This window comes from Chiroxiphia lanceolata, chromosome 11 (assembly GCF_009829145.1).
Source record: "Chiroxiphia lanceolata isolate bChiLan1 chromosome 11, bChiLan1.pri, whole genome shotgun sequence".
Classification (NCBI taxonomy): Eukaryota; Metazoa; Chordata; class Aves; order Passeriformes; family Pipridae; genus Chiroxiphia; species Chiroxiphia lanceolata.
Genome location: NC_045647.1, coordinates 17,293,564 through 17,313,597, shown reverse-complemented (window position 1 = coordinate 17,313,597; position 20,034 = coordinate 17,293,564). Strand labels below are relative to the sequence as shown.

The window sequence follows — 20,034 nt, the reverse complement described above, 5'->3', positions numbered from 1 at the left end:
AAAATGAGTTACTTTTTGTTTCCTGTACTTGGACCTGGTTTATTAGTGGTAATGAAAAAAATGCATGTATCTGTAGAAGTCACTGTAGCTTTGAATTCCAAAATCCTGTGATCCTATGTGCCTTAACTACTATTTTTTTTCATATCTGTGCTGTTAAAATTATTAGTTTTCAAGTACTATAGCGAAAAACAAGTAGCAATCTAGGCAGTGAGATAGTGGTGGTTTAACCCCAGCTAATAACTATGTGGCACAGAGCCACTCCACAGATACCTGCTGGAGAGCTAATCCCATTCCCTTTGTCTCTGAAACAGTTATCCCAAAACTTTCTCTGGGGCTGTTGCATGTGCCATGTACATCTACCTGACTAGACCAGGTGGAGGATATGCCTGATGCTTGTTTTAGGAAACGAATATTAAATAAAACAACACACTGTCAGCTAAAAGAATAACGTGGAAGCTGTTCCCTCACCACACACAAGAGCCACAGGTCCTTTAGGTTGCTCCCCCTTTTCCTCATGCACCCAAAGGTGGGAAGCGATGGCTGTTCCCCTGTCCCTTGTGGATGTTGGGAGCAGCCCAGGGATACCCCTGCCTAGAGGACAGCAAAGAACATACAGCTGCACTGTTTTAATATCAGGTATTAATCTTTAATTCCACATCACAGCAGTCGAGTGAATGGGGTAAGGGAAAGGAACCCAAAACAAACGGCAGATATTTACATCTAAAATTCACACCACTTATTTGTTGGTTCTGGAAACATGCTATCACAATATATACAATGAATTACCTTTAGGACACTTGTACAAATTAATTTTTCCTTTTGAATTTGATTTCCATTATAGATAAGATAGCTGTTTTCGATTTATTTTAAACATGAATACACAAAAGAGAAGTGGTTAGAGGTTTTTGCCTTTTTTTTTCTTTAAATAAGCACAGAATGCCAGAGGTTAAAAACACATTTACAGGGCAGAATACCAGTCAGACATCACAATCTATACATTTTTTGCTCAATTTCCTGTACAAATACACAGCATTCAAATGGGGGTATTTACAAAGAAGCATGATCAGAGGAAATTTTAAATATCACATAATTTGTTTCCCAAAGGCTCTTGCTCTCTCCAGCCTCCCCAGTTTTGGCTGATACTCCCACAGAAAGGATATGCAATATCCCTTACATAAAAAAGGGCAAGTAAGCTAAAAAACAAAGAGGAAAAGTCAAAAAAGAATCCGAGTCTTGTACACAGTAATAAAACCAACGAAACCACTGGAAAAAAAAAATAGGATTCAGAGAAATTAAGTGCTTTTCTTCTATCACTGTAGTTCCTTCTCAATTTTATTTCAGATGGGGCCAGCAGGTACACGGATGATGGAGAGATTTATAGCAGAATTCCACCAATTTTCTCAGGAATGCACATGCTATTTTGTTATGCAAAGAAAACCCAATGAAGGCAAGTACACTGAAGTTTGAATTAGAGCTAGGTATAAAATGTCAAGGTCCTGTTCAAAACATCCTCTTGCTGTGGTTTATACAAGGACTCTTCAAATCCCGTTGGGCAAGTGCAACAACTGCTGTTGCTTCCCCCTACTCCAGGACTGAGCTTGATGTTGGAGTTGTACTATGCTAAAAGACACCTCACCATACAGAGAAATAGTTCCAAGCAATATTAATTCCAAGATTCACAATATTTTAATAATAGTCTTTCTATATTCTGTCCCCTTTAAGGCAAACACTGAAAAGGGAAGCAGAGTACTCGGTAGATATCAGAACCATAGCAGAAATTTAACTCCAGAGAGGCTTAAATTTGGTAAATTCAGCAATTTATTCCATCCTTCTTTGTGTGGACCTGCCATAAATTAGGTATTTGTATACATCACCTGATTGACCTTCAAACCCTTACAAAAACATGGGAATGTCAGATTCCCCATGGACTCACTGCTGTTGTACCATGTCTCTAATCAGAGCAGGATGATGTGTTCTGAGAGACTGATTAGAGCTCTAGTGAGCAGGTTTTCCAGGTGCCTGGGACTCAGTCCCACTTTAGTTGCATTCTTGGTTCTGGAAAGTTTTATTTGCTAGACCTGCTGGTTTTTCCACGTTAAGGAAGCTCGGTAAGTCACTACATTTACTACTTTTAGTCTTGCTGCCAAAAAGAAAAACAAAACCAGGGGCAAGGGAATTGAAACTGAATAGTAAGTTATTTTAAAAACTTCACTGGAAGAGTCTCAGTGGGACTGGAGAATAGCATATGTGAAAACATATCACCCCTTTCTAAGGAATTACCTTGACTTACCTTTACCAAAAACATAATTTTGAATTGTTTTTATATATGTGTTCTACACCAGAGATCCAGCTTAGTTCCTTAACATTTAGGACTGTCCTCACATTGGAAAACTCTCCTTCCTGCTAGAGATGAAACATTCACTATGGGCCAGTTTTTATTATCGTCGTCTTAATTGTGAAGGATATAATGATTACAAGCAGCCTGTGTTAGTAACAAAATAGAGGAAGCAAGAGAGACTTTGTTCCAGCCAAATAGGCCATTTAAGAAACAAATCCTTAACTTAGTAGTTTTGCATGGGCTAGAGCTGGAGAAAGAAAATAAACAAATCCTCTTAAAATCCCTTTCACACAACTGCTGAGTCCAGACTTTATACAGCCAGACCATCTTTAGCCAGTTCAGAAGCCATGTACTCTGCCCAGTCACTGTATTTAGAGGTAGTGCTAAAGGTGACCTGTAAAAGATTTTTAATATCCTTTTTTGCTTCTTTATGCTGTTTTTAGCAGGAGAAACTGAGCAGTTAGGACAAGAATTCAAGATGAAAGGTGAGTGCTGTTCCTGTTCCTGGCACTAATTACATGGTGGAGGTAAGTGTCTTATTTGAATGTGCTTCAGGTTTTTCAGTGGTAGGACAGAGGGAGGTCTGTTTCCACCCTACGGAGTGTGCTTTACAGTCTGCAGGTGAAAAGGTTAAAAGGAAGGCTAAAATGTGTGTGGCCATGGCAAGGGGAAGGAACATAGCTTGTTTATCTTAAAATATTAAATATTTTATACTATCCTGACTGAAAGTTTCTTGAAAAATATGAAAACAGGAATAAAAGGTTTCTTATAGCCAAGATCTGTTCTTTGTAAAGAACACTTACCCACAGACTTTTTTTCCCTGAACTATGCAAACGCTGATTAAAAAGCTTGTTTTGTGGTCACAGACTCATACTGTCTTCACCTCTGCACAGTTCTGGTTTGTGTGGTGTGGTTTGTTCCCCAACCCCTCAATGTTCTTCAGCTCTTTCTGGGGCCTATCCATAAAAAAAAAGATGGGATGGGGAAAGGCTGTATTGCTGCCTGAGGAGAAAAGAAAAAAAGAAATCAACTCTCCAGAAGAGAGAAGCAGCAGCTCTTACTACACATTCTAAAGAAGCAAAAGAGGAAACAAACACTTGTTCTTTACAGGTTGCCTTTAAGGTCCCTGACTCTGGGGTGTACACTGGATACCGGGCATTGCTGGAGTCTTGGTGTTTTCTGTCTACTCTGAGATGGGAGATTCCTCCTCACACCAGCTGCAGTGAGTTTTTGGGAGGGACTGAGGATATTGAGTTAACATGGAATGAATCTCAGCTCCTGGGTGATGGAAATTGGTGAGAATTGTGATGTTCAGCCCTGAGGCAAGGATTGTTGGATATGATGCATTTAAGCCACCCTTTCTGTACTGGCTGGGTCATCAACCAGCTTGTGGCATGAGAAACTCAATTTGGGTGGTTTTGTTTTAAACTGGAATAGAAATGCTGGTGTCAACAGCCTGCCCAAAGCTGGGCATGGGAAAGGCTTACAATGAGGCTGTAGCTCCAGTGGCTACCAACCTCCTCTCATTCTGTAGCTCAGATGAATAACACGTGATTCCCATGAGAAAGCAGGTTGGCTTAGCCAGTGAAAGCAAAATTTAAGAAATCAAACAGTACATAAAAAACAAAGGAGGCAGAGTTTGTTGGAAATGATATCTTGGAGATCAGTGCATCAGCACTGGTTAGATTGCCTCAGCACCTATGAACCAATGCAGGGAGATCACTGCACAGATATGTACAATCCTGCTCTCAAAAGAGCCAATTTCTTCTTAGAATTGCCATCTTTCCACTGCCTGCAGCTCATGCACCTTCCAGCCTGACAGTTCATAGAATCCCTGATTTCAGCAATGAGCTTTCAATTCTGTACAGCAAAGAAATATGTCCCTAGTGCAACTGCTTCTACTCATGTGCGTCTCAAACCGGGAGGAAAGCAGCTTCAAAACTTGCCACGTTCCCCCCTTTTCCCCCCTCCGCTTAAAATCGTATTTTTCAGCTTCTGCAAGTCTCTATGGCTCGTGTGCCATAGGATGTGGTTAAGAAACTGCAGAAGGAATAAACTGTCCACTACACAGAAAGTTAAAAAACGGAACGGAAAGGTGTAAAAAGAACTTAAAAAGGAAAGCAGCAACCTCCCATGCTGGCCCAGTTGCTCATGTGGGCTTCAGACATAAACTTGCGGCAGTAGAAAGTCGGTTTGCTGTTCTCCGAGTCCTGCTCTCTCTCTCTCTCTGTTGTGTCCAGACCTGGAATGCCGATGCCAGCTGTGTGCCAGGAGCTGTCCCTACTGCTCAGTGATGCCGTGCTCCCATGCTACCCTGGCCTGCTCTTCCTTTCCACCACTCACTGGTTGGGACACTTTACGGTGCAAGGGGCGGTGTTTGTCATCATCTTCAATGATCATCCCCTCCTCGTTCTCCATGTTTGGCAGCCGGGAGTGGTAAGGTTTGGGGGGCAGAGCAGGAGGGTCCATGGTGTCCTGAGGAATGACTCCAGACGGAGCAGAGTGGCTTCGGCATGGCTGGGATTTGAGCGACTCCAGGACATCAGGCTCAGAGAGACTGTACCTGACAGGGAGGTAGGGTGTCTCTAGATCTTCATCAGTGTTCCAGGCCTGGCTGGGGACAGAATCCATGGTGTCTGTGCGAGGAGGTGGTTCAGAAGAATGTCCAAAATTGCTCTCACTCAAGGAAGAGACACCACTGCTGGCACTGCCGGACAAAGTGGAGTTACTCCCATCTAGACCAGACTGCGGACTGGTGGGCGATGCAGGGATAGGATGAAGAGGGGACTGTTTGGAGAAAAACAAAACCAGGTTAAAACTGACAAAGGAGGCGATGCTGCATCTTGTGTGGTGGTGTTCCCCATTTCAGCTTTTGACAGTGTTGTGAACAACAGAGCAATTCCATTTGTCTTCAAAATGTCAATGATTATTGGTTTACAGGTATAGAAGTACCACTTTTGGGCAGACAAGTGCACTCAACAACACCAGAGCTGTTAGAGAAACAGTAGCTGAGGTGATGATCAGGGTGCTGAAATCACAGCAGATGGTGCAAAGAAGGAAAAGGGAAGGGCCTACAACACTTGTTTCTACAGAACTCAACTTTGGAGCAGCTTATGAGCTTTCAGTGGATTTTCTCATGTGCAAGTTATTACCATGTTAGAAATAGTGTTTCTGTATTCAGAAACTGCTTGGTGGGAGCAGAGGAGGGGGATTCCTCCGGGAGTCTCTTACTGTCCTACATCCCTCTCTGCTCTCCTGCCATTACCTTGCGCAGTGTTCGTGCAGGCAGTGCAGGAGGAGCATCGCTGAGCTGGTGGTGGAAGGCATCAAAGTGCAGTGAGTAGTGTCCTGGAACGAGACAAGGATCAGAAATGCAGACTTGTGCTGCAGCCACAGAGCTGGGTTCAGATCTGTAAAGCCAGGTAACAGCTCCAAATGCTGGTAACTCCAACCTAGGGCTGCCTGTCTGAGGGGCACTGCTGAGTGCATCTGTCACACACACACACACACACACACACACACACACACACAGAGAGCTAAGGAGAACTTCAGTGCAGTGATAAACTTCCACCCACCCCTGTTATCAAGGATCTCATGGCAAGGCAACAGGCTCGTAAACAATGAACATTTGAAGTTTCTTTTAACAGCTTTTTAACCTTAAATTACTGCTGAAGTTGGTCACTGGTAAGAAACCAAGCCAAACTTTAGTGCTCTCACACCTAATTCTAGTCCCCAAATATGCACAAGTCCACACTGCTGTAAGGAGTGCAATAATTTGAAGATTATTGAAAAAAAAATTGGAAACCTAGCAGACCAGGAAAGACTCTGGGTTTTTGTTCGGATTGTTTTTAGGGGGGGAAAAAGGCTAAGGTCAGCTTTTAGGTGGTGTGGATTTATGTGTGCATGACTGCAGGCCTGCTGGGCACGTCCTTACCATGGGGCAGGCTTCGGGGAGGCACTGGTGGGGCCAGGATGCTCCCAACGTGGGCAGACAGGAATGGCAGGGCCTCCCGGGTTCCGCTGTCCAGGCTCCAGCTACTGGGTGCTGCTGGCACAGCTGAAGGATTGAAACAGATGTAACTGGGGTAACATTACAGGGGGGTTGTGGGGCCAGGCTTTTCGGTGTGCTCTTCAGCAGCAGAGAGACAGGTTCCAGGGACTTGGTGAGTGGCAGGATTGAAAGCACAGAAAGGCACCGTCTAGTCTACAGTGAGTTAAGTTTATAGAGGCTTTGTTAAGGAAGCAAGAGTTAGGTGATCGCAGGGTTAGTGTGCCCAGCTCCCCCTCCATCACCCCTTGGCTCATTTCTAGCAAGTTTGAAGAGCAGTAGAACTCTGGGAGGGTTTTTTTGCAAGCCAGAGAGTAGGTAAAAATGAAATCCTAGTGATGGAAGGGCAGCTGTATCTCAGGTGTGAGTTGAGCTGTATCTCAGGTGTGAGCGGTGACAGAGCAGAAGGGAACATGTGACAGAACCCTCTGGAAACACAGGACAGGCTGTGTCTGCACTACAGGGTAAGTGAGGACTGAATAAAGGACATGAAGGAAATTACACCTCAATCCGTTGCAAAAGAAATCATGACTTCAAAGCCTGGATTTACTAAGCTATAGAGCTGATCAAGAATTTAGATCACAAAATATTTAAGGACAGCAGTTTGGCCTCCTTGTATCACAAAGTCACCTGAACAGATCTTGTGAAATTCGTAAGTCTTTGTGAATCAGGAAGCAGACAGAACATTTACTTCATATAACTCACAGTGGGTACAATCTTCCCGAACTTGTTTTTTTTTCATAGAAATAGAAGCTGCTTCTTTCTAACATGAACCTTTTTCAAGATCTTGAGAATTCCGTCAACCTTAAACATTATTAAAATGCACCTTCCTTTCTTCCAAGTAAGACTTGGTTTATTCTGAGACGAGGTGTGCAATAATTCTATGTTTGTTTAAAAACAAATAAGCAATTTCTTCAGATTAGCAAAGGAAAGAAAAAAAATAAAGTAATTCAGTGAGCCTGTCAATGAAAGCTGAGATAAAAATAGCTTTTTCCATCTTCAGTTTGGAAAATGGAAGCTTGGAGAAATAAACATGAAGTTTGACATCTGAAGAGGATTTCTCCGTAATTAAAATGCCTGCAGCCATTTTTGGTGCATTTCTTTTCTAAAATGATTTTGAAAGGTTTCTCTTCTTTTTTTTTTCTCCCTAGTTCGTGATTTAGCCCAAGCACAGGCTCCCAAAGGCCTAAAATTCCCTAAAGTAAAAAAGATCACAAAGTGACAGCTTCATAAGGCAGAACAAACCCCATAAAAATATAAAAGTAAATGTTGTTTTTAAAGAGAGACCATCAACCTGAGAAAGGAATATGAAGAAGACACTAAGAATATTGATAGAGAACAGGGACAGCAGTGCCAGCTGTACTCATCTTGCCTGCAAACCCCAGCATCAAGTGATACAGAGAGGAAACCTGATTTGCTTGGACTGCAAACCTCTTGTTGTGCTTGGTTTTGTTTGTTTTTTTGGAACACTGAGATGCAGAATAAGAATGTGAAGAAGAGCACATGGTATCCCAGTGCAAAATCCATTTATATTTTCTTATTGTTCCCTCATTCACAGCCTTATGAGTATTTAGGAGTGCTGGAAATCATCTGAAGGTCAAATGATTTTGGAGAGTTGCTGCTGCCTGTTAAAACCGGCCTTTTATCCAAAATGCTTCAGGGGAGAACCTAAGCAGGGAGCTCCTCGTGCTCTGTCCCAGCCCATGTCTCTCCATAACAGTGTTCAGTGGCTCAGTGGCCAAGTTTAATTAGCAGGGAAGCTGCATTTGAACCATTCTGCTCGGGGGGACTGATGTCACCCCTGTCAGTGAGAATTACTGAGAGGAGCTTCCGACAGGGCAAGGAGGGGGTGGGGAAACTCATGGCTGTGACTGTTAACAAAATCCAAGGCAGATGGCACCCTGACTTCAAAGGATGATGTGGGTTCAAGGCCTGCCAAAAGTGCTGTCACTGCATTTTTGCCACCAGCCTGGCACAAGAGCTGGGAGTCCTGTCCCACCAGCCCCTACAAACAACTAGGGAACAACATCTGTGTCTTCTCTGGGCTCCTGGAGGGGGATTCTATCTTTGATCTCTTTGCACTGAATACCACACTCTTGTATAATATTTCCCACAAATACAAATCCAAGTATTTTTTTCCTAGACAGGCAATAAATATTTATCTACCTTGCTTTTCCAGATCTTTCTCCTCTCCAGTATAAAGATCTCACCATCTCTGGCATCTGTTTGGTTCAAACTAAGATGGAGCTCTTAATCCCTCACCCCCCAGTCTTAACTCTCTGCTGTCATCACTCATTACTGTCATCAAGTCATCATTCTGCATTTAATCAGAACTGGATGTTGGCTTTTGGTTTTGATCTGGACTGCTCTGTAAGGCTGGCACATTGTTAAAGTAGGGAATTCTGATTCACTAGAAATTCTAAAATAAAATTTGGATTTTTTTTCAAGAAGGTACAGTTTACTTCTGGCACAGTTACTGAAGCAAAAAGATTGGTAAAAATCCAAGTGTATTATAGGTCGGACTAGAGAGGTGCAATGGTCTTTCCTGGCCTTAAAAATCTTTTAAGATACCATTTTTCCCAGCCATACACATGACTGTTGCTTGCTTAGGCAGCATCCTCGTCTCAGATTTTGACTCAGGACTGCTTTTTTAGAATGCTGCCTTTCAGGTAATTTTTGAGCCCATCGCTTTGTCCATGGCACCCCTTTCACAAATTCCTCCTTTTCTGTTACACCAAACAAAGTCTTTCTCTTCTTTTTTTTTTTTTTTTTCCCCTGCAGGGCCTCTGCCTGTTTTTTTTCAGAGCAACAAATTAAAAATGCATATATTCCCAATGCTAAATAAATATAAAACTACCTCAGAGAGGGATTACAAAGAACATTCATATTTAGAGCAATAAATGCATCCTAAAAAACCCAGTATATCTCATTATTAAAAAACATGGTCCAAATGTTGCACTCTTCTTAGGTATCTTCTCATTTGCTGCTTTGGAAGTTTTGCTTGATAAAAACTGCAGGATTTGTTTCAATAGCAAAGTGCTAAACTCAGAAAACTTTCTGAAATAGAGAGGCTCGTGCAACCCCGCCCTTCTGAAATGACTACAGATTGGCAGAAGGCCCAGTTAATTAAACTGTTAATTAGAAAAGCGTGAGAGAATGCACTCTGCCAGGAAATGCAGAAGCCCATTCGTTACTTGCTGTAGCATGACCAGAATACTACTATTTTAGCAAGCAGCTAACTAGGGGAAGGAGTACCTTTCTCAGCCACGGACAGGTTGGGATCACTGCAAGGTTTGCATGGTCCAATCATTTGCTGGATCAAGGCGCGCTGGAAATTTGGAGGCTAAGGGAGAAAAAGTCAGCAGAGTTAAAAGTTACAGACCAGCTGGGGCAACACGGGGGCTTTCTGTTCACTTTTCTTAAGCAAAGAAAGTTCATCTGAAGGTTTAAAGGGAACCTTAGGCTGTGCCTGCATTGGCAAGTCCTGCAGTGCAACGGCAGTGGGTCTCCAGGGTGTAACAGTGCTGAGGGCCCCCAGTCCCTGCAGCTTGTGTTCCCTGGAGGAGTTATTTCAGACTAGCTCTAGCCTGCCCTTGTGCCCTTTATCACCTGGAATGTACCCTGGGCCCTTCTGGAGCTTACCTTTGGCTTTGGTTTTGTTTGAGTTTGCATGCTCTGAGACAGTTCTCTGAGGTGAGTTGAAGTGGGCATGATCAGGAGATTCCCTTCAGAAGTGCAGGCTGGGACCAGATTTAAATGCACACTCTGAATTCTTCAATTTGTCCAGAGACAAATGTAGATGTGGGCACAGACTGTCTGGAGACCCTCTATCAATATATTATTTCAGCCCCTCATGGTTTTTTGATACCTCTGGAAATCACCATAAAGCTATTCAGAATCAACCTTGAGGCTAGACTACAGGATGGCTGTGGTTCTAAAAAAATGAATAAATAAAATGGTATGATGACTTGCAGAGGACCAGGGCTTACAGGATAAAGTTGGGAAGTAAGATAAGGAGAGTTCATTTTTACAGGGTTTATCTGCAGTTTTAACAGTCATTACAATTTCTATCGCTTGACTGCCACAGTGGGTGACTCCAGGGAGGGATTAATATGAAAAGTTCTGCGTCACCTCTGAAAATGATCCCAAGTAAGTTGCTGTGCTTTGCAAAAATAAAAAGGAAAGCGCTTTAAGGTCATCAGAACCAGTAAATATAAAGTCACAGTTTTGGGTGGTTGAACTGACATAGAAAAAAAACTGGAGCTGCTACCTGTCCATTTTCCATGATAGCTGCGGGATACATGGCGCTGCTGGGTCGGTCCCGGTGGGCTGGCAGCAACATCATCATCTCCCGAGAGTGCCGGTACTTATCTGGTAGAGAGGGAGAGCCTGTAAACAAGTGAGAATAATCACGTACACGGGACAAACAACAGCCAGGTCTCTGCATGCCCAGGGATTTAGGCCTCCTGTGCAATAGTTCGGACGGATGATCTCACAGGACTCAAAAGAACATGGTGCCGAGCCCACTAAGCAGCTGACTGTTGGTGGGTGCATAGCACGAGGATGGAGTAAGAACTGGCTTGTTATATACAGTTAAGGACATAGCACGAAAGGTGTGTAAGGTGTATGCATCCCTAGTTGTATGTTGCAAAGTGCTTCCTCTTAAACAAAGGAAAGAGTGGGCATCTGTGTGGAATTGGCTGTGGCTGTGCTGTACAGTGCCTAATGCTCCCCTGCCCTCATCAAGTATTGCAGAGTAACAGAAATGCCTTAAAATTGTGCGTTTTGGGACTGAATGTGGAAGAAAGGGATAAAAGCTTGAGATGCACCATTCAGTGAAAGCAGGAAGCTACGGGAAGGTACTTCATTCCTCAGGTCTGCTAGAGATAAGTGGTGCCAGTGATACCTTGGCCAGCTTCCTCTTGTTAAAGCAAAACAAAGCCCAATAATAAACACGATTTTCCTTAAGTGTAAGTGGCACTTTGCTTATAATGCTGCTGTAATGATGATTACTACTGAGTGTGTTGCTATAGTGAACCCTTTTATGACACCAGAACATTTACCAATGCTTAAGAGTTAAATAGCAGGAATAGGCTTAATTCATCTATCTGTGTAGTTGTTGTTAAAGATACTGGGGTAATTCATGTAAACAGCTTCTTAGCAGGTGGAATTACTTGGGACTCATGTCCTTCAAGATGAGTGCCACCTAACAATATGCCTTCTGATGTGCAACAGCTGACAATGGGTTTGCCAGAAGAATGATTCTCATTAGTGACTTCCTGAAGTCTGACACTACTGATACACACATCCCTTGGGATGCACAGTATTAGGCAGCAGTTGATGTTCTGAAGCTGCTGAAGTGAGCTTTAATTTGCACTCGTTGTTTGACTGCGTCACAGACACGCACTGAACAGATGGCAGCACACAGCGCATTACAGAGCCATGCCGGCTTTTGGGGAATACATGCCCCCTCTGGCAAACTTCCACAACCACACACATTACCTGGACAGCACTCCAACATATGAGCAAAGGCATTGGTGCTGGCTGATGCAGCTTTTACCCCAGCAAAAGCAAACATGCAGTTTTTGGGACTGATATTCAGCACACAGTGGAAGGAACAATGTGTCCAGCAGAATGCAGGATAAGGTCCTACAATTGCAACAATTCCATTTGGGGGGGCAGATGCCAGATTAATCTATGCCCCCACTCCAACATGAACAGCCATAGAGTATCTGCATTCTAGTCCCAAACTCATTTTCTCCCCAGACATAGAACAGAAACATAATTAGACGACATTCTTTGCTCTTATGTACAACATCAGCTTGGAGAACACAGTGTTAACGCTTTGTGCTGAGTCTTTTACTCACAGGTCACAGATAGTCCTGTTCTGCAGGACAAATGTAAAGATGCTGAACTTCTAGGTGTGCCCAGAACTACAGCACAGCACAACCTACACTCTACCCTTTTTATTTATCTTCTCATCCTTGCTCTTTTATATCAAAGTTGCAAACCACCTCTGTGCTGTCAATTTATAAGGGATTACAGTTTCCCTAGACCTTGCATTTCATGACGTAAAAAATCTCACATGTGCTGGCAGAGTCTAGTTTAAAAAACAGCTCTGCTGTTTGCTACCCTAAATTTGTAACTGACTATAGCTATAAAAATTTTAAGAGACTATGTCAAGTGTCCAGTCTGCAAACAAAATTAAGTAGGGCTGCTTTGGACAGGTAGAGAGCACAATCACCACAGCTCCTTTCAGGGACTGGCAAAACTTAAAAAGCAAAGTCAAAAAAAGGCTCTTAGAAGCTTCCAGAGCAGCCAGTGGCCATATAAAATACTGCAGCATGTGGCAGGGCTGACTCCTTTTAGCATGTAGCTTGGTGCACTTGGTGTGTGCAGCACTGCAGGCACTTACTAATGAGAAAGGAAAACCTGTGCTGAAGCCAGAGGTAGTTTTTTAATTATAAATATGTTAATCCACTTATGACAAGTATTAGTTTTAAGGAATGAAACTGAACATTTATGTAGTTAAACTCCAAACTCATTGAATCTTTTCTCCTGATTCATCACTTCCATTACTGTTATGAAAACAGTTTTTGCTTTAAAAAGGCAGTTTTAATGTAAGTATACGGATTCTTGCAAAGTGCTGAGTAAGACACCAGGACTTATTTTCTTCATTTTAACAAGGGGCTGTGTTGAGGAAGCAGTAGGGATACCTTAAGAGACATCAAGTATCCAAGTGGGAGTTGCTTTTTGAGTGCATCAGAGGAGTCCCAACCATATTTTAAATTAAATTACTGGAAAAAAACCCTAACTCACTCATAGCTCTTTCCCAGCCCTTTTGCATTTCATCTTCTGCTTAACGAACCGTCTTGTACAATCTTTTAACTCCAGTAAGGTTACAGCAGTGCCTCATGAGTCACCTCAAATGAAGCCAAACCAAACTGAACTTATTGATCCTCCATACAACAGTGGTGCTTTCCTGATAGGGAAGAAGCTACACAATGGTCAAGCCAGGTGAAAACTGGAAGATACATATTTGTAAAAATGAGTAACTGGTAATGTCTTTATCATTAGCACAGAATTAGAAAATTCTTACTGTGTTCTGATTTCAGTTCTATTTAAGACATTTGCTGTAATTTGTGTATATTATAACTACTGTAAATTTTGGTGCCTTAATCTGCTGTTCAGTGATACAGTCAAGACATTGATCTACTTTCCTGATGACTACCCTTGAAAATTTTTTTATTAACAGCTTTATTATTTTCTTTTGACAAGCCGACTAATCTCCTGTCTTGCTGTTTTAAAATCAAAGAAAGGGTCATTTTTTGGAAGTGGAGAATTGAAAGTACAGTTTAAATTCCTGCTGGATTTTTAATACAAATGGCCATAGCTTCCTTTGGTCACTGATGGAACTACTCTGTATTATAAAGATACCCATCTCCTCAGGAAAGGGCTATGCACAGAGGAGGTGAAGTACCTGCAGAGGAGGTGAAGTACCTGCATAGTGGGATAGTAGCTTTTCACCTCCACATTAACATTTGAATCAATGAGAGAAGCATTTAAAAATCAGGTAAAATCCCATTTAAAAATCCTAGAACTCCTACCTAACCATGCTCAGGTAAAAGCCACAAGTGACAAAGATGCAAAGTTGATAAATTTAGGTGGCTTGTACGAAACGAATTGTTGGCCTTTGCACACTTCCCATCTGACAAGTGTTCAGCTGCAGCATCGTGACTATTGTAGCTTTGTTGGCAGTCTCAGCAGAAAGGCCAAGGGTTGGATGGGTCATGGAGACTGAACTATCCTCTCACCTCTAGAGGTGGTCCCTCCAGGACAGAGATGAGGCACATGGGTGGGGGCAGCGTGGGGGAACTTGCACGGCTGCCGCCCATGCTGTATCTGTTCTGTGGGTAAATAGAGGGCTTCAGCCTCCAGTGCGGTCAATCCAGCACCTTTCACCAGCGCTAAATTAAAAAGAATATAAATAAATACCAAAAAAAAAGGAAAAGAAAAAAAAGAAGGATAGAGGTGCATTGGCAGAGCTGCACATGTAATGTCTGCGAAGTACCTTGCTCCAGCCAGTGACACTGGAATCTCATTTTCACAAGCATCAAATTCACCCAGTTAAAAAAGAAAACACCAAGGAGAAGAACAAAGCTCTATTACCACAGAGGAATTTAAGTGTAAGGGCTTTTTCTTGTTAAGAACAGCTCCATTCCCAACAGCAGTGTAATAACCAGAACAGTGACTGGCACACTGGGAAACACAGAGAGCCCTGGGACAAGTGAAATCCCATAACGAGTGGGTAATGTCTGAATGCTGTGCTCACATAACTTAGAAGTGAACAAAACCAGCAGAGAATAAATGCTGTATCGTAGTTATATAAATATTTTTCAAACTCATTCCTTCTTTTATTGTTTCCCATTTGTGGTCAGTCTGGGTCCCATCCCTGGGAGGTGCTGTTGGCTCACCCAGCAACCCATTCATTCCCTTTGGAGCATTCATCCCCTTGGTTTCCAAGCAACAGTGAATAATACCGTAAAGAGGGAAGCTGGTGATGCTGTGCAGTCATCAGGCTCAGAAAGACTGTCACAGCCTGTCACTGGGAGCCTGTCACTGGACTTGTAAAGTGGAAAACAGCGTGAAACAGTATGAGCACCAAACCCCCTCAGATCCCTCAAAACATTCACTGAGGCACATCCATTTAGGGATGTCTTCCTGGCGTGATAGCCCTGTCCTCAGTTCCATCTTCTTTTCCTGTTACACCACTTTCACCTGGTTACTTTACTATTTATCATTATTTTCCTTCCAGCCCTTGGTAATTAGTGCAGCTATCTGCCTTTATTTGAAGATGTTCCCTTCCCACTTTCCTACTCCATCTGATTCTTCAGTTAAATCACTTTGCTGCCTCTGTGTCCTAACAACAGCCAGTCAGTTAGAATTTTACTGCCAGACTGAGCAAAAAATCCCCAAGCTGGCTTGAGAGAAAGAGCCCTTCTCTGTATTCTCCATCCATCAGGAGACATGGAGTTTCCCTGTATGGAAAAAAGGGTAAGATTAAAAATATCAGCCTCTATCTCTGGCTATATCCTGGACACCTTCCCCAGATACGCCTGTGAAAAGAGGTGTAGAACCTGCAACAAAGAATCCAAAATGAGGGAAAAAACCAAAACCTTGAATAGAAGTTACAAAAGTCAGGAGATCACATGGTGTTGTTTTGCTTCAGCTCCGAGGCTTGGGAAGAAAATGATTAGCAATATCAAGACCAGCTACTGTAACACAAAGGCAATATGAGTACCCCAGAGTCTGCTTTTACATTTTTCCTTTCTTCAAGAATTTCCCAGCAGGGAAGCCCTTCTTTATCTCCAGCACTTAAAATTCATATCTTTCAACATTCATCCTGTACATACGCTTTTGTGTACATACATGTCTGCTAAACTGCCTCAAGACCTTTTTTGTGCCATAATTTCATTGCACATGTGAAATGATTTATTTGGCTTTGTCTTCATGATCTCTCTTTTAAGTACTGTACCAAGGACTATTCTTGTTTTCCTCTAGCCTGCCTGCCACAATTTTGTGGCGGAACAATGGAAATCATTATGGAATTCAACTGCCTGAAACCAGCATGTATTAGAGAGAGACATTCCAAATACTGCTGAAAAAAATTATTAAATCCATTTCTGGAGAATGAAAACATTTGTAAAGAAATAATTATTGAAGAGGCATTTACATCTCCAGAGAGAAACAGTGGTACACTTATCGGTGGTCTTTCACCAGTAAGTCAACAAGGCTGCCAGGTTTTGGGAACACCTGCAGGTGACCCTTCCTGGGGCCTGTCTGTGCTTACCTCGAGCACTGGAGGGGGCAGAGTTAATCATCTGGGATGGTGCCGAGTGAGTGGAGCTCAGGCTGGAGGTGGAAGGGCTGGCCTGGGACGAGGATAAAACAGAGATGTTGGTGGCTGAGCCTTGGTACCTGGGCTTAGGGTAAACAAGCTGCAGGAGGCAGAGAAATCACTGAGGGAGAACCGAGCGGATCAGTACCTTGGGGATTTGCCTGTCTTGGATCAGCCAGGGCAGCCTCTGCCCAGCTTCAGTGCAGGCCACTGGTAACCTGCTCTCAGGACTGTGGGACTCGTTTCACCCCCCAAACCAAGAGCAGCACTAAACTGCCCGTGCTGAGCAGGGCAGGTAAATCACACATGGCAAAAATCTTGCTTTTGGAAAGCAGCGGTGTCATCGTGGACCGCAGGATCACAGTCACTGCACAAACACAGATCCCAAAGCAAACCTAGTGAATCACTGTCATCTTTCTTGACCAATGTTAGATTCTACCTATGCAGTTGAGAAAAATATCACTGGACAGATCCAAGCATATGCGTAGGTAAAGTACTGCTCCTAAGTGTAACCCTCCAGAGCACGTTCGTGCTGCTCCCAACCACAGCTCCTGGCTGTGCTGGAGCTGTACCTGCATGTGGTACATATCCTCAGCAGTCTCCCCCACAGAGCTGTCTGTCAGGATAACCAGGTTTCCTGTTTCACTGGAGGTGTGGGATGACAGAGAGGATGAGGAGTGTCGGACTGAACCAAGCAAGTTCAGTGGGCTGGAAAAAAAACAGAGAGAGAGCAAGGGCATAATTACATTTTGAACCTGTGTTTTAATTTGTGAAGCCTGACTTTTTCCAAGGTAGAAAGTACCTACAGTTACCTGCTGCTTTAGGTCACCTCTAGATATCAAATACTTTTGAAAAATCAGGCCCAATAAACAAATCAATAAATGTGAGTAGATATGAAAGAACTGACAACAAGGTTACATGTAAGACAAAACAATAGGTGGGATGTTGAATTTCAGAATCCAAAGCCAGGTTAACATCATGACCCTGGGAGCATATTTCTTTAAACAGAACATGCTGAAACCACTCTCATTTTTAACACTAAAGTACAATGAGTGGGAGCATCTTTAAAAAAAAATTCCAAAGGAAGCCAAGCACAAGACACACAGGTCAAAATACAGTTTTCCTTATTGCATCCGTTGGGCCTCAGCGTTACTGTTGAAGGCAACTTTGTAGCTGACAGTAAATTAATACAGCCCAGCTGGTGTGCAGGATGCACCCTGATCTCACTCAGGTAATTAACTTTGTCTCTCTGAATCACATACATAAATAAATAACATATTTTGTACACTACAGAATCTCCCTAGTATGTCCTAAGAACTAAAAAAGCCTTTACAAAGGGAGGAATTTTGAGGAAAAAAATGTTATCACCCAGACACCAATTGTCAACTGCCAAGCCACAGAAACAGTAAAAGCTACTCAGTTTTAATATCAAAAAGAATGTCACCATCCTCCATTCATGGACTCGAGACCGAGTTTCCACAGTTTTTAATGCCAGGCTTTAAAAACAGCTAAACTACAGAGACCCACCAGGAAAAATAAACAGAGAAGAATAATTAGCATTTTCAAATGAGCAATTTTGACTGGATATAAACCCCACTGTTATGTCCTGATAATCCACATTTTTATCCTCAGTCATTAGCTCAGATTTTATAGATGGGCATTCAGTTTGAATAAGCACCCACAGAGTCATTTTGTGATGTTCTGATCATCCTTGTATTTGGCTTCTGATTTGATCAGAATTATAAAAAGCAATGATGTGAACATTTTCGATCCTTCAAAACGGGTACATATTGAGTTGAGTTTTAAAACATGAATGAAATTTTCCTTTTATGGTAGATAAGGACCCAGTTATTTGCTGTTGGCATAACAGAAGTTGGAACCTCCGAAGTCAGACTGAGTCTGGATAACTGAGTGGCAGATGTGTGCTTCTGCCCCTACAGTGAGTGAAGTGATCGAGTAACACCTGGAGGTGTTCAGCATTTGCTGCAAATTGGATTTCACAACTTTTTTATTCCAGGTCTCAAATTTCAATAATTAGCACTGCATGAAGGCAAAAGGCATTTCTGCCAAAACTCATCTTGCCCCTCCTGCAGTGCTGTCAGCCACTCCTTAGATCCTTGACTCTTGGTGCAACAGTGTGCAGGGATCCTCGATATCTGGGTAGGAGAAGGGGGTACCTGTGTCGATGCACCAGCTTTATGCTCTCCGGGCTCATGGGTCCATGTGAAACCAGCACGTTGCTGCGGGGGGTACTGGACCCAGAACAGGCTGGGCTCAGCTTTTCCAAACCAGGTAACTCCTGCAAAGCAAACAGACTTCAGCTAAGTCAGTCTTGGAAAACTGCAAGTTTTCTTCATGTCATTCTACTCCTTTGAAGAGCTCAACATCCAACACTTCCTGTTAATCTTCCTCTCTTTTACATCATTTTCTGCTATATGAGACAGCAACTGAAAATTAAGCTTTACAACTGCTCTGTGATACAACAAAGCACATGCAAATATTAACAATTCTTGTTTAAAGGCTAAGTTAACATATTTACTAGGACTTCCTTCTTGCACAAAAGCCAAGAATTCTTTTGGTAATTTGGCAGTCCAGTAAGTTCAATCAGTGCTGTATCAGCCCAGTTCTTTTCAGAACCCTACTGCAACTAATCATTAACTCTGAATAACGTAAAATAGGAGAAGTGATTGTGAGCTTACATGGTACAGGCTGGATCTCATCATCTGGAACTGGTCTATCAGCTTCTTATGCAGGGGACGCATTTCTGGGTGTACAAATTTCTCATGGACAGCCAGACCCACTCCTAGGACATGTACCTGTGAAAGAGAAAATGTAACATCACAAACCGAAATAAATCGTGTCTAAGATAGAGAAGAGAAGCCTGTCCTGCAGTTCTGTCAATGTCCAAGGAAGTGCTCTAAAATATGCCATTGTTCATTACAAGACTGCTGATAATTAAGCAAGCCAAGGAATCCTGGCAAGTTCATACTACTCCAGCAAATACTTTAAGTGTGAGACAAGTACATTTGTGTCACGTTGGATTGCTTTTTAAAGACATAACTGTAAAAAATTACCAGAGAGTTTATCTCTGGAGTGAACAGCATCATGCCCTCACACAGATAATGCCCTGTGACAAAAAAATGCCTCCTCCCAGTGCCAGGGAAGGGGTTGGAGTTGCCAGCAGAGATTTCTAAAAGGAGTTTCTGATAATGGAGCTGAACAGCAGCAGCAGCACATGCACAGTCACTCTGCCTGGTCCTCATTAGTTATTTCTAAAGGTCACTTCTTCAAAGGTCAAACATAAAATATTAGTGATTGAATGAGATTATATAAGGTCTCAGATGAAAGAAAATAGTGATAGCAGGCTTAAGATGTATGTAATTCCCTACATGACCCAAAGTCTGTACAAACAATAACTAATTAATCTTCAAACATCCTCCTGAGGATTGAAGGGAGATAAGCATTATCTTTATTTTTCAGATGGGGAATTGAAATGCAGTTCAGTGATTTCCTGAAGAAACAGGCCTAGTAGCTCTATTCAGACTTGGGCACGTTGTTTAATGGGGTATATCTTGCCAAACTTTCAGTTAAGAGGGATGTGATTATCTGATTTCACTCCCATGAAAGCATCCTGCTGCTTTATCTATGAAGATGTCTCATGGAGACATTACGGAAAAATAAAACTGCAGATAATATAAACAGGCATTAAGTTTTCATTTGTGGCTCTGCCAGTCTAATCTCAAGCCTGAC

General features: G+C 42.5%; 1 protein-coding gene and 1 long non-coding RNA gene across 11 annotated transcripts in view; one reads left to right on the top strand and one right to left on the bottom strand.

Moving 5' to 3' along the window:
- Positions 1-624: 624 nt before the first annotated feature.
- DOCK3 (dedicator of cytokinesis 3) overlaps positions 625-20,034 on the bottom strand; it is a 192,389-nt gene continuing 172,979 nt past the window's right edge. For 3 of the 10 annotated variants that reach the window (XM_032699099.1, XM_032699096.1, XM_032699098.1), the window contains 10 exons: positions 18,984-19,100; positions 18,462-18,583; positions 16,857-16,992; positions 16,237-16,318; positions 14,201-14,353; positions 10,657-10,775; positions 9,642-9,729; positions 6,273-6,395; positions 5,604-5,686; positions 625-5,125 (listed from right to left, as the gene is read on the bottom strand). In XM_032699099.1, coding sequence (XP_032554990.1) covers positions 4,619-5,125; positions 5,604-5,686; positions 6,273-6,395; positions 9,642-9,729; positions 10,657-10,775; positions 14,201-14,353; positions 16,237-16,318; positions 16,857-16,992; positions 18,462-18,583; positions 18,984-19,100 — 1,530 coding nt within the window. In that variant the 3' untranslated portion in view covers positions 625-4,618. The remainder of the gene's footprint in view (positions 5,126-5,603; positions 5,687-6,272; positions 6,396-9,641; positions 9,730-10,656; positions 10,776-14,200; positions 14,354-16,236; positions 16,319-16,856; positions 16,993-18,461; positions 18,584-18,983; positions 19,101-20,034) is intronic. The other 7 variants (XM_032699102.1, XM_032699105.1, XM_032699097.1 and 4 more) reach the window with 6 other exon arrangements.
- LOC116792264 lies at positions 2,690-8,559 on the top strand. Its single transcript, XR_004359040.1, has 3 exons — positions 2,690-2,823; positions 3,449-3,560; positions 7,538-8,559. It is a non-coding gene; the product is annotated as an uncharacterized LOC116792264 (long non-coding RNA).